The sequence below is a fragment of the Zeus faber genome, assembly GCF_960531495.2.
Source record: "Zeus faber genome assembly, chromosome: 19".
Classification (NCBI taxonomy): domain Eukaryota; kingdom Metazoa; phylum Chordata; class Actinopteri; order Zeiformes; family Zeidae; genus Zeus; species Zeus faber.
The window spans coordinates 13,051,361-13,064,624 of NC_137206.1; the positions used below are offsets into that span (position 1 = coordinate 13,051,361).

At 46.7% G+C, this 13,264-nt stretch overlaps 1 protein-coding gene across 1 annotated transcript in view; it reads right to left on the reverse strand.

Annotated features, from left to right (window-relative positions):
• mpp7a (MAGUK p55 scaffold protein 7a) overlaps positions 1-13,026 on the reverse strand; it is a gene marked incomplete at its 5' end in the record, with an annotated part of 96,171 nt that extends 83,145 nt beyond the window's left edge. Inside the window, 2 exons of the mRNA XM_080019913.1 lie at positions 23-141; positions 12,990-13,026. Coding sequence (XP_079876039.1) covers positions 23-141; positions 12,990-13,026 — 156 coding nt within the window. The remainder of the gene's footprint in view (positions 1-22; positions 142-12,989) is intronic.
• Between the last annotated feature and the right edge of the window lie 238 nt (positions 13,027-13,264).

Sequence of the window (13,264 nt, forward strand, 5' to 3'; positions counted from 1 at the left end):
TGCATTTGTTTTTATTGTTTACCTTGACTAGAGAGTGGAGGCTCCTCTCCCCGAACATATTCTGCAGGAAGGTTCTGTCCTCAGGCTCGCTGACATGGGGCTGGAGCTGGGAGGGCAGCGCTGCCAGCAGCTCATACAGACCTGGGCAAGGGGAAGCGGAAACAGAGGGTTTGGCCAACTGCTGTGAACACACAAAAACATATCACTTGCATACACACACAGGAGACCCAGACAGATGCACAGAAAAGTACATGGATATATATACGTACACATACACTCACAAATACACACCCACAGGCCTGTACACATATACGAGCGATGCAAGACACTGCTAGATTATAAACGACTATGATCTTACGAAGAGACTGAAGATTTCGTACTTTCTTTTTTTGTCTAACAAAGCCTCACAAATACACAATCCCGCACACAGATACAAAGCAAATGGGCGATAAGTTATTTCCTCTATTTCTACTTCCTGCTATTATCTCAGGCTTTCCTGTTGTTCATGGAACATCACCATCCCAAACTGAAGCCCTCACAAAATGGACAGTTTCATACGTTCATTTCTAGGGTGTTTGATGAAGAGCAGTTTCTGTATTGTTGGGTTACGTTGGGAAATTTTGGGAACTGTAAGTGAAAAAACAAACTAGGCTGCATTGAATTGAAGTTTTAAAACTACCAAACGTAGTTAAAACTGGGCTGAACATTAAATTAGAGACATTTACATAGTTCAAGTTCAAGTAGTTTACTTGTCATGTGCATGACACGAGCAATCACCGTCACCGTAGCCATGAAATACTTACTCCTCATCATCATCTCAGCAAAGTAAATACAAAAAATAACAAGCACTGTACAAAATACTAAATATCAAACTCCATAATGGTGATTATCCAGGCCGATAAGGCACAATGTGAAAATAACAAAATCTAGGCTGGTAACGGTGAGGGAAACATGGTGCACAGATCAGTATCCCCACCACACTATCTGAACATCCTCGAAAAATACACACACTCAAATCCACAAGGCACTGTGAAACTTCTAATTCTGCTTTAAAAAAAAAAAAGGGTCTGAATATTTTACATTTTTATTTAAAGAGAAGCAGACAGGGGAACTGATGGCTTCAAGATTAAGTGGAGGGGAGGTGGAGAACTTGGAGAAGGAGAACAAAACCAGCAAGTGACCGTGGAGTCTTCCAAGTGCAACAGATTCCTGGAGCACAGCTTTAGAAGAGTAGTAGCAGGCTTTTGGTGTTTGTTGCTCCACTCTGGCACTCTGGCCCAAGCCATGATTCACTCAACCAGGAGGGTAGATTAAAGCTAAAGCTCCCACAGAGTGCACTCAAACTGGATTTCATACATTATGTGCCCTCAGCCCCAACCCCCTCACCCCCCGCCCCCCCAGCAGCCGCTTTAAGTAATTCATCATAAAAATGTCCCGTCCCGTCAGCCCACCTTAAGACTCAACTCGCCAGGCCAACCACACAGTCAAAATAGCCTCTGAGGTTTCTCCGATCATCCAAAGTAAATTCCAAACACATCCACACAGGGTAAGTCATCGAAACGTCACAACAAACTTGAGCCAGTTGTATAACTTTCTAATAGCATGTGGGGGTGGGGGGAGAATGAGGAAGATTGTGACTGTGAGGAAATTTTTAACAATTCATAGGTGAGAATGACTGAAAACAATTGTTGAAGTTGGCTGGCTGGTTGAATGAATGACTGGCTGGTTGGGTTACAGCCACCGCGCGCTGGCCGCTAAAGCCTGGTTTGCGCTTGCCGCAAGCGCAGAGCGAGGCATCAGACGCCGCCGTCGACATCAGGTGCTGGCACCAGGGCACTTTTGGACCTTTGTGATGTCACGGCGCAAGATGGCGGACAGTAGGTCCTAGATTTTGGGACTTGGCGCGAGGAGCGTTCCCTGGAAGAATTTGCAGTGGAAGCGATGGGAGATCAGCGCTTTGCTGTTTTATTTCTGATATGTCGGCCAAAATTGAGCCGCAGCACAAGTCAGATGTGAAATTCAAAGTCAAGGGAGCGTATGATGCAAATTACATCACCAGGGGGTGGTGCCAGGGCGCGTGGGGTCCTGCTAGAAGTTGCACCTCCGAGATTGTGTGACTTGGCGCAAGCGGAGTTCCCTGGAAATGCATTGGAAGCGATGGGAGATCAGAGTTATTATAAAGTATTTCTGATGTGTTGGCCAAAATTGATCCAGCAGTACAAGTCCGATGTGAAATTCAAAATCTACAAATTACTTTTTGATGCAGAGACCAAATAGTATACGCAAAGGTTTGGTGATTTTATTGTAAATGAACTGGGTCGTTATAAAGTTTAGTTTACAAATAAAAGGTAATGTTTTTATTGTTATTTATGTGCAGTTTCTTGGAAGACAATCTTCCAATGAGGGAGAATAATTCCAAATTATGGGGCGAATTCACAATAGGATTTCCCAGCTTTCACGGCCGCTAAACTGGCACAATTAACAGAAAAAGCGAGATTCACACAAAAATCCGAAATTCACAAAGCAACCTCCAAAACACTGAAATGCAACGCTAACTGTGCTGCCATGCAATAAGCACCTCACTGCACCGGTGCTATTTGTGCATTTTTAAATTAGGTATTATTCTTACATTTGGTGCAAAATTGGCCCCTTTCTACGCAAATGAGCCTCATTGCAAATAGTGTCTGATTAACAAACACCGGCGCTAATAGCCGCACGCAGTTAGAGTGACGCTATTTGGATTTGATAATAATGAAAATTGTCCAGTGTCAGCATGGGGAGACCCCCAACGGGGTACGTGTAATGCACAACGGGGCTCTCCACGTGCGTCTGATCGCAAAATCGCTGTTGCCCCTGTGACTTGACCCCCCTCTCCTGTCTCTGCATGGAACAGGCAGACAGACGGTACAGTCTCATTATTTGCCACTTTTGTCAGTTTAACCACCATGAACAGCGATTCCTCCTCGATATAAATAAGCTACAGTGCCCTGCCTGCAGCCATGGTTTCTCAGAATACCGCAATGGACAATGTGCGCCGTCCGGGAACGACCACACGTGAAGGTAAAACCGGCCCTTAAGACTGACTGTGCAGCAAGGGCTCGACTAGCCAGGCTTCATGTTGGGGAGGGCTTCTGACTGCTGCTGATTTACTGACTGACAGAAAGCACGTCATATCAACTTAACACTCACTTTTAACACCGGTTCTCGTTTTGCGGTGGTGTTTCGATCCACGGAAAACTATGGAATAGACCCAAAGGAGGTACAGTAGTGGCATCCTGTCCTAACTCGCTGGAATTAATACGTTGTGATCGAAACAGGAGCGAGATTCACTGAAGAAAAAACAATCTGACATGTGGCACACATGCAGGTCACCATTGCAATGGCTTTAGTGCCTGTATCTGTTGGCGAGTAGGAGCAGGAGATGGAAAACAATATAATGGATTAAGGGATGCTCCCGGCCCTCCAAGGTCAGTGTGTCAGCCTGAACCTAGTGACCCACAGAAAACCCAGTTGAAGACAGAAAGGAGGGTTCAGAAGCCAAGAACTAAACACGGGTCATGCAAAGCCGAAATTAAATGTAAGTATGTATGGCAGGACAAGCAGCGAGGGAAAAGGGAGGTAAGAGAAAGCGAGAGAGCGAGAGAGACGGAGGGAAACGAAAACAAGAAACCCATAATGGCTGTGTAGCTGCTCTCTGTGGACAGCTCCAGCAGAAAGACAAGTTGTAGAGACCATCAGACAAAGAGATTGCAAGACACAGCAAGGGAAGGGAGGGGGGCACGTTGGCCCAACCCTTCACCACTACAGGGTGGACCCATGTTTCCTGAGGGTCCTGCCTGGCTCGGTTCGGTTTGCATTGGCCTGGCTGTAACGGATGCTCTCGTGCGGTGGGTGTGTATCGTGGACCTGGCAGTGCACTCCGGCAGACCACTAGATTGTGTTGTGGCCAAGGTCTTTGGCCAGCCCCAACTCATACTGCATCAAGTCCAGTGTGATGTTGTGCAAAAAAAACAACCCAAAAGCATCCTCCGAGAAGATCGGAGGAGCCGGGGCCCCTCCAGGCTTCCCATACCAGAGGAGTAACCGCACTAACTACAAAACAGCACTTCCCCTCTGACGCCCACATCTCCAGAGTGGTTTGAGAAAATAACTTTTTTTTTTCCCATTGATGCCTTTAATGAACACATAGAAAAAAAAAAAGGCCCAGACAACGAAAGGCATTAAACATGATCACAGAGGTCAACAACTTGGGGTGGGATTTTTGCACTGAGGAGCAAGTTGAGGAAATGACACGGGCTAATCTAGCAGCAACAGAGTTCACAGGGTTGTAAAATATGACCCCGCCGTCATTAGATGGTGAACTCTTTTGGCACTGTTTAAGTACGCGCCACGCCAGGGAAAGACAACTAGCCTGCTGGGAGAGAAATTTATCAGGGAGTCCATAATTTTTAGGGAATTTCTAGGTTGTTTTTTCAAGTGCACGCAGAAGGACAGAGCGCACGTCTGGCAAAAATGAACGTGTTCATCTGAAAGGAATAGGGGAAATGAACGAGGGGCCCAGTTTGGTTTCCTCTGCCTTTACTCCCCCCTGCCAGTCTCCCAGGTGTCAAATAAATTATTATTCCTCCCTTTTATATCTATCAGCTAATTTATCGAGAGCAAAATGTGTGAGACTCATAGGATTCGGGTGCAGGGGGTGGGGATTGTGACAACATTTGGGAGCCCTTGTAGCAGGTCAGTATTTCAGATGCTGCTCTGTGAACATGTTTCAGGGCTGTCTATGTTTGGGGGGGGAGAAAAAAAAAAAAAAAAAAAAGGTGGCTGACAGAGGGAAGGCAGGAGCAGAAGCAGCTGTAGATTGTGTAGCCTAATCCACTCAAAGTCTGATTTACTCCCTTCATCTGCTGAGGGGGAAGAAGAGAAGGGCGCCTGAGGATATGAGAATTGCACCGGGGGAGACGAAGACAGGGATGAAGGGGTGGAGGGTTTGGATTGACAATAGCGTGCCATCAATCAAGCATCAGAAACGTCTGAAGTAAAAAGTCTGAGTTCACAGACAGGAAGCATGACGACACCAACGCTGAAGATGGAAAGAAGCACCATTAAAAATAATGGAGATTGATGATTTTCCTCGACAGTCTGAAAAGCTCTTTTATAGTGATGATAATTCCTGCACTTATGTAAACACCTTTTGTTGTCCATAGGGAGAAACACTAGACAGGAGGAGGAGGAGGGTTCTCGATCTTGCTTGGACCAGGCCGAGACAGATGTGGACAGAATAAGACCAGTGTTTTCAAGGGCCCTTGTTTGCAGCAGTGTGGTATGAGTTGTATTGTGTTCATATGACCTAACCTTGTGCCCCATATTTAATACGCTCTACGTTGGGTGCTAAATCAATATTCTGATCGGAGACTAGATATCATCTTCTGGTTATTGTTATATATCGTGAAATAGTTAAATGTTGTCTTTAAGGCTGTACTCTATGCCACTTTGTGTGTCAGCCTGTTACTGCTTCCCCTATAAAACAGGGATCATGTGCCAATATCAATGACCGTGTGATAGCATGTGACTCCCCTTTTTTCATCAATCGAACGGGTGGAAGTGACAGTTGAACTGAGGAGCCACAGGAATACGCGACAGATTAACCGAGCTTAATTTATGATTCGTGGCCGAGCACAATGAACAATCAATCCAGCAGTGTTCCACACGGGATACGGCGGTGGACTGCGGAAAGAGGTCATATACTGTAGAAGGCTTGGCCCAGGGACCTAGCAGGAGGGGTCCTTGCTCCACTCAAACCTGCCCATTACGAGCTCCAGAGGCCTTACCACATTAAAACAGAGGTCAGGGGACTGACGCTCCCTCATTATCACCCTCAATGATATATCAATGCCTTGCTCCTTGAAGATTTTCTCTTTTGCAAAATGTTCGTCAAGGCTGCTCGGCAGGGAAAAATGATTTCACCAAGTGCTGCAGGACAGTCCAGGTGCATTCAACCATCCCTAGAACCATATACTCTTGCCGGTGGAACTCCGGATGCATGCCATTTCAGGGCCTAAAAAAAAAAAATTATCCCTGGTTTGCATCAAAATCATAAGCCGTTCGTGGGAGTATAGTAGACTCCAGGTTGTGAGACCTTTAAAAGAAAAAAAAAAAAAAAAAACGCTTCACCTGAAATTCTGGATAAACCAAGCGTTTCAGGAAAGATTTATTCTTGCTTAACATGATGAACATTACATCATCACTGTCTGACCCATCCTTCACGCTTCGTCACACACTTTTACACTTCAAAGGGTTGTCAGCACATTGCAAACAGATCTCGGGGGAAATGAGTAACAGTTCTAATCAGCCTAATTGAATGCATATATATTGTGGGCTCTATCGACCACCTGAGGAGTCGTCGGGTTTTGTAATAATTATGTCGCAATTTCCCGACAGGGGCCGCTCGGTCGTCGGAAGAAGGCACTGCATCCAGACAGAAGCAACACAAAAACAATGTGGTCCAAGAATTCCCAGATAATGAATTGAATATTACTGTATATAAATGAAGAAAGAAGATGAGAACAACCGATATGAGGGAGTTTGGGGGATGGATCGTAGAGCACGGCTTAGACAGCCTGGTATGTCCCAGACGCTAGAAAGGAATGTCCTTGAAACTGTGTGAAAGCTTTTTAAAACCTTTCTACTCGGGAGATGAAAGGCTGCTTTTGGCCCAGATCACTGTGGCCCAAGAAGGGATGCCTAGGCTTTGCCTTTCTGTAACATGGCAGACAAAACACAGAAGCCACGGCGAGGCAGCCAGATCTAAATGACCTGCCACCTCCCCTTACTGTGGCAATGGAACAGCAGCGCAGATTCTGGAACAGGCTGCAAGAACCCCTGCTCCTGCGTATTCCATCCAAAACTGTAGCCCAACACCTTGGAGTATGACTACCAACACTTTGCTACTTAGGTTTGCTCTAAATCTCGCCGTCTCACTATGGCATGTGGAGCTCTTTTCAGCCTCTCTCTAATGCAAGTGAACATGTCCTTACCTTGCTAGTGACCGATTTTGTGGTCTGTGTACTTTGGAAGGGGACAGTTGGGGTATATTATCCTACCTTAACAAGAAATGGGAGAACCTTCTGCATTTTCAAATAAACAAAATTTCTTGTTCGTCTCTCTCTGTCTTTGCTTTTTCGTTAATTTTTTTTCCTTTCTTTCGGTGAAGCGATGTGGAAACTTTGGTTCTGATGTAACTGGAAACAGGGAGCTCATCCAGTAGCAACAAATCCTTGTGTTTCGGTATCGGATCCCTGCGGTGGAGCTCCGGCCAGGGACAACGGCAAACGACTGGAATCGCACTGACTGCTCCCAGAGGCTCTCCACACAACTCCCAACACAGACACAGAACCCCTCGCCCTCACCCCTTCATCTTTGCCTTCCCACTACGCTCATTCTGTTGAATCGAGCCCAGATGCTCTGCATTTTTTTACATCAGAACGGAAAAATTGACCGTTGGCCTTCGAGAGATTTAATCTAGATTGACATGTAGATTCTTGTTGTATCCATAATAGAGCTGTTATTAGGAATTTGTATCTGTGAAATGCACACGGCTGCTGAGACTGAGTGTTTAAATATTATACATCTGTGTCCCATTTGAGCCACTATCACTGCATAAACACACACATATACACACACACACACAAAAACTCATTAGAGTTTCTGGTAAAAACGTTCCCCCCCCTTCAAAAGAACTCCATGTGTACCTTTATGTGAGCATCGCCCACCTCCTCCACAGCTGCAGAAGGCTAAACCGCCCTTATCTTTAAATGCTGCGAGGGGGGTTGTAAACCCTGATAGAACATGCAGGTATGGCTTGGAATAACACAGTAAATTTTAACAGGCTTAATAAAGGGCATCGGGGTCCTTAGAAGTCACGACTGCAAAGCGAGTGTGCATCGGCACACCCTATAACTGCCTTATACTTCTGGTATAAGGCAGTTCTCCGGTGAGGGGCTGCTATAACACACCTAGGTCCACTTTTCGGCAACATCTTGATCCTACGTCTGTAACCGGGGGATGGACGTCATGGACTGATATGCACAGCACATCGCACATCTGTTTACATTTACTGCACCAATGATTGAAGGATCTCCCATGCTGGTAATTCATAGAGAGGTAGACGAGACCCGATGAAAAATCAACATTACAACAACAAGTCAGGGATAACGTGCAGCCGGTCAGTCATCATCACAAAAGAACAGGGTGATCCGGACAGGTCTCGATCACTCTGAAGTCACTCTGAAGGCTGACGACTGAAACAAATGTTTTTGGAAGCCCTATGGAAGGCTCCAAGAAAGCTGTATTAAGTGGTTGCTAACTTTGTTTATAGATAGGCACTACCTGTATTTAAATACGTTAATAAGCGTCCATCTGTCTGAGGAAGACTGCTCCCCGAGGAACGTTATGTCTTCCTCCAATAAAACTTCACATTTTAAGAAGCCAGGGTCTGAGATCCACAGAGCATAAAGCTGACAATAAAACACTGTAAAAGCCAATCGATTAGCGGATGGAGAGACTCTTGTAGACGTGTGAATCCAAGTTGAAAGACGATCCAAGCGCTCAAAGTCACGTCAGTGATGTTAGCGAGTTAGAGCAATTCATTGGGTTCCCACCCAATTAATTGAAATGAACACTTTGGGTGACGCACATTGCCCATTAAGGCTAAACCTAAGACGACTCTGATATCCAGGGAACAATTGGTGTGGACAGGACTTCAAGTCGAGCTGTCTCTTTGAATACCTTTCAGGTCTCACGTCTTTGGCCCCCAAAATGAAATTCCTGCACAGTCTGCCAACATGACAATCACATAACAACAAAAACAGGGAGGAAATGTGGCTATCAGGTGCAAACACACCCACACTCGCTTACAGCAAGAGCAACACGCCCACGCAGTCGCTCCAGGACACGGACTGCAACTGAGCGATCTCTGAATCTCCTAAAACCAGATGCCTCAAGTGAGAGAAGATGGAGAGGAGGGGGAGGGAGGGGAAGCTGAGGGAGATGGGGACCAGTTGAACTGTAGACAAAAGGAAGCAGCTGAAGCTGAAATGGTGCCTCTGCTCCCATCCAACAGGAATGCGGATCGTACCCACATTACGTGTGAGCAGAGTCGTCCCTGTGTACTCACAGTGTGACCCGGGGGGAGTCGGACGGTGCGTTTGTTTTGTTCCGTCTTGAGGAGACCTACGCGGGACGCAGCGGAGCAACCACCTCCACCGACCGGGCCCTGCAGCGAAGCCCCCTTAAGGGTTAAGCAGACGGGGTGGAGAAGGGTGGGGGAGACCAGACAGCAATTGTCTGGAGAAAGGGGGAGACTTGGAGAGGCCGGCTGAATCGCTTTGGCCGCGACCGGATCATACAGGTTGTGTGGGGGTGAGGGGGTACTTAACCGGTGACGTGATTTGACATCGGTGACACACAATCCCCTTAATCATTCTGGCAAAATGTTTGCACAGTTAGAAAAGCAATGTTCCTGCTGCGAGGCAGGCTGGTTAGAACTTAAATTATTGCGTGTGTGGTGTGCAGATTCGTGTGCGATATCAGAAGGAAGACCTGTAAAACTGGATATATGTGTGTGTGTGTGTGTGTTTGTGTGTGTGTGTGTGTGTGTGTGTGTGTGTGTGTGTGTGTGTGTGTAGAGGGGTTAACGGCCTCGTAAAAATTGTCTTCAAACATTGCGTGCGGGGTCAGCAACGTCAAGCGCTGTCATTAATCTGCTTAAAAGGTATGAAAAGTAATTGCCAGCGCGCCGTATCCAGCGATCCCACCGGTCACATTTCGAGGCCAGTTTTCCAACATTTTATTGTTTTACAGGTTTATTTTCTCACTACTTGGTTACATTTATTGGATTCTTAATTCACGGTGAGGCCTGCTGTTTATTTGGGCCAGCCAGAGATAGAGAGAAAGAAGAGAGAGGGGGAATACGAAAGCGAGGGCGGGCGGGCGGGCGGGCAGGCGGGCGAGAGAGAGAGAGAGAGAGAGAGAGAGAGAGAGAGAGAGAGAGAGAAAAAACATTCCCTCCGTCCAGCTGCCTCTTGCATTTGCTCTGCAACACTTCAATAATGAGCGTTTTAAGACCTACACACACATACACAAGATGAGGTGTCACGCTCAGGCCTTTAATAGAGGGCATATATCCCCCCATTATTAGTCGCAATTGAGTTATTTGATCAGAAAATTTGGTGCTGGAAAAACGTGTTGGTGTTTATGTTCTGGTGTGTGTGTATGTGTGTGCGTAGGTGTCATAAGTGTGTGTCTGCGCGCTTACGGGTGTGAGTGCGTCTAGTGTTGATGATGTGACGGCTGTCATGTTGTTGTTTGCTCGTCACCTCCCCGCTTCCTTCGGGGAGAACACTCTGCTGTCCCGAGCCTCCGCAAAGGTTTTTCTGCAAATGGATGTTTTGAAGCGAGTTCACTCGTTTCGCCCGTAATCGCAGTCGTTTACGTCGGTTTGACGTCCATGTCCACAAAGGCAAAGGCAACGATTCAATGCGATACGGAAGAAAGCGTAGAAAGAAATCTGAAAGAGGAGACCTTATTCCAGGATTACAGTATGTGCTGTGGAGCACTGGGCAGGAGCGATATACTGACATTTGTACAATTAAATAGCTGCTACAAACCTTTTCAGTATGTAATCTCATGTGCGTTACATAAATATCTAATTCAGTCTAATACAGAAATTAAAATTTTTATTCATTTGTGACTATGACTATGTGGTATTTAATTTTAGCGGAAAATGGTCGGATTCCAAACGATTAACAACAATAAAAATTACAATTTTCAAGTCGATTCAGACTTAATTTAAACAATATAATTGGAATATTAGTGTTTTTAATATTTTTAGAATGAAGTGGAATAATCTCTCTAATGAAACCCCCCGTGTGTGCTTAGATTCAGGTTCATTGTACACGGTTGAATTTTTCTAGTGTATTTTAGGTCGTCTGTATATATATATATATTTTTTTTTCTCCTACGTTTTCCATCTTGTAGTTCATTTTGAGGTTCATTGTATATTGACATTTTATCTAGCTAAATTCCTATGGTATGTTATTCATACATATACATACAGTACGTGTGTATCACACACACACACACACACACACACACACACACACACACACACACACACACACACACACACACACACACACACACACACACACACACACACACACACACACACACACACACACACACACACACACACACACACCTGGAGAAAAGCGGCGTCTCCAGACGACTCATCCAGACAGGACAGAGATCAGTGACCTCAGGCTCATCCATAACGTGCATAATGGCTCACCTGCCTGTGCACACACACAAAACACGCACACACACACACACATACGTATGCACAGGACCATCAAGGGAGGAAGCGCGAGAGATGGGCTGAAAGGAACGAGCCCTTTATATGTTTTATTTGGAAACCTGAGCCGCTGGCCCGTAATTGCCTGAAATGACTCTAATCGTAATTGACGGTCTGGCTTTCTACTTTTGTCTGTACGAATTTCCACAATGGGGGCTACGTAGTAAAATAAAAAAATAAAAAAATAATAAAAGTCTGGACGCACACACTCTTTATCCATCAGAGAGCCGGACTATAGGTCTGCCCTCCCTCTGTCCCCTTGCTCCCCGGCTTGATGGATTGGGAATGGGTCCTGTGTGTATGGATGAAAGTGTGTGTGTGGATGAACGTGTGTGTGTGTGTGTGTGTGTGTGTGTGTGTGTGTGTGTGTAATGACGTAGCGGGCCATTAAACCAAACGGAGAGGAGGACAGTGTTCCTGATGGGAGAGGTCGCGATCCCTGGCAGCCGCCGGGGTGTCGACAGCCCTGACATGATCCCCGCTCTGACATCACGCTATTATCCAGACACTCCGCTCGTAACACGGCAGGGGGACGGATGGATGGATGGAGGATGAGAGTGAGAGAGAATGAGAAAGAAAATGACAGAGAGAGAGAGAGAGAGAGAGAGAAAGAGACAAAGAGAGGGCGGGGGGGGGATGCTGCAGACATTAATCTTTGCACTTAATGCCGGGCTCGTTTTGTTTAGCGGTAAATTTGCTCGCGGTATGCTAGCTATTTTGCAAAAGAGAAAATAGATTGTGTTGCAGATGTTCGGGAGAGCCCTGATATGGCAGCAATCATCGAACCCAGGACGGACTGCAGTCAGGAGAGACTCACTCACAGCCGGGACTGGAAAAAGGAGTTTTTATATATTTTAAGTTCCTTCTTTCTGTGTGTGCGAGATCCGTGTGTGAATAGGACCGGGCCCATTCAAAACAGGGTCAATTGTTATTGGAAGGGCTCAAGATGCCAGGGGAGGAGAGCCTGTTTTCCCCTTCTGCTGAGCGAGGGGAGACTCACCACAGTGTGATTCTATTTAACCAGATCCGTCCAGCTCAGGAAAGATGGCGGCGGAGCGTTCGCCAACTGATTCCGAATGGCGATCCAACTTGAGGTGCGGATCGCCCCTGTATGCCCGAATCAAGGTTGACATAGCGACCCAATCCAACCGACCCAAACGGTTGCTTTGAACTGCTTTCTCCGACAAACCTGCTCCGACGTGGAGCTCAGCGGAACAGAGCTTGGTAACGCACAAAAAATGGTTAAAAAGGGTATTGTTGGGGACTTGTAATACCGCTGCATGCTATCCCGGGAGTTTGGAGAAGATATCTGGTTGAAGACGGGACTTGCCATAATGGCAACGGCCAATTCATGAGAGAGGGAAAAAAATTTGAGTTGCTTTGTCCGTGCTCGATCCGCTCTGCTAACCTGACCTCAAAGTACGTGCTAGTCCCGTCGCTGGCTAGCGCTCCGTGAAGGTTTTGTCCACTGGGAAATTACTGTATTGTATTTCCCTGGTCAGCAGCGTTGACAATGATCGACGCCTCCGGTCGATAACGCGGTCTATGAGGCCCCCGGACCCTCGAAAGGGGTTTCTACCTGGCTCGTGGCCTGCCGAGGTAGCCAGGGCGGGCATGGCTGCTGCTGGCTCCCGCTGGCGGCCTCCTGGCTTCCTCTCCGGGCTGCGGAGGACTGGGACGGGGCGTCGGTGCTAGCTCCTCTCACCGGGGGGCCGGGCACCGTCTCGGGCCAGAGTTTTATGCCATGGAGCCCTGCAGGGAGAACAAGAATGTAGGCCGACATAAGTAGATGGTTAGATCAGCCACAGTGTGTGTGTGTGTATGTGTGTGCGCACGTCAGCGAGGTTCACTGCG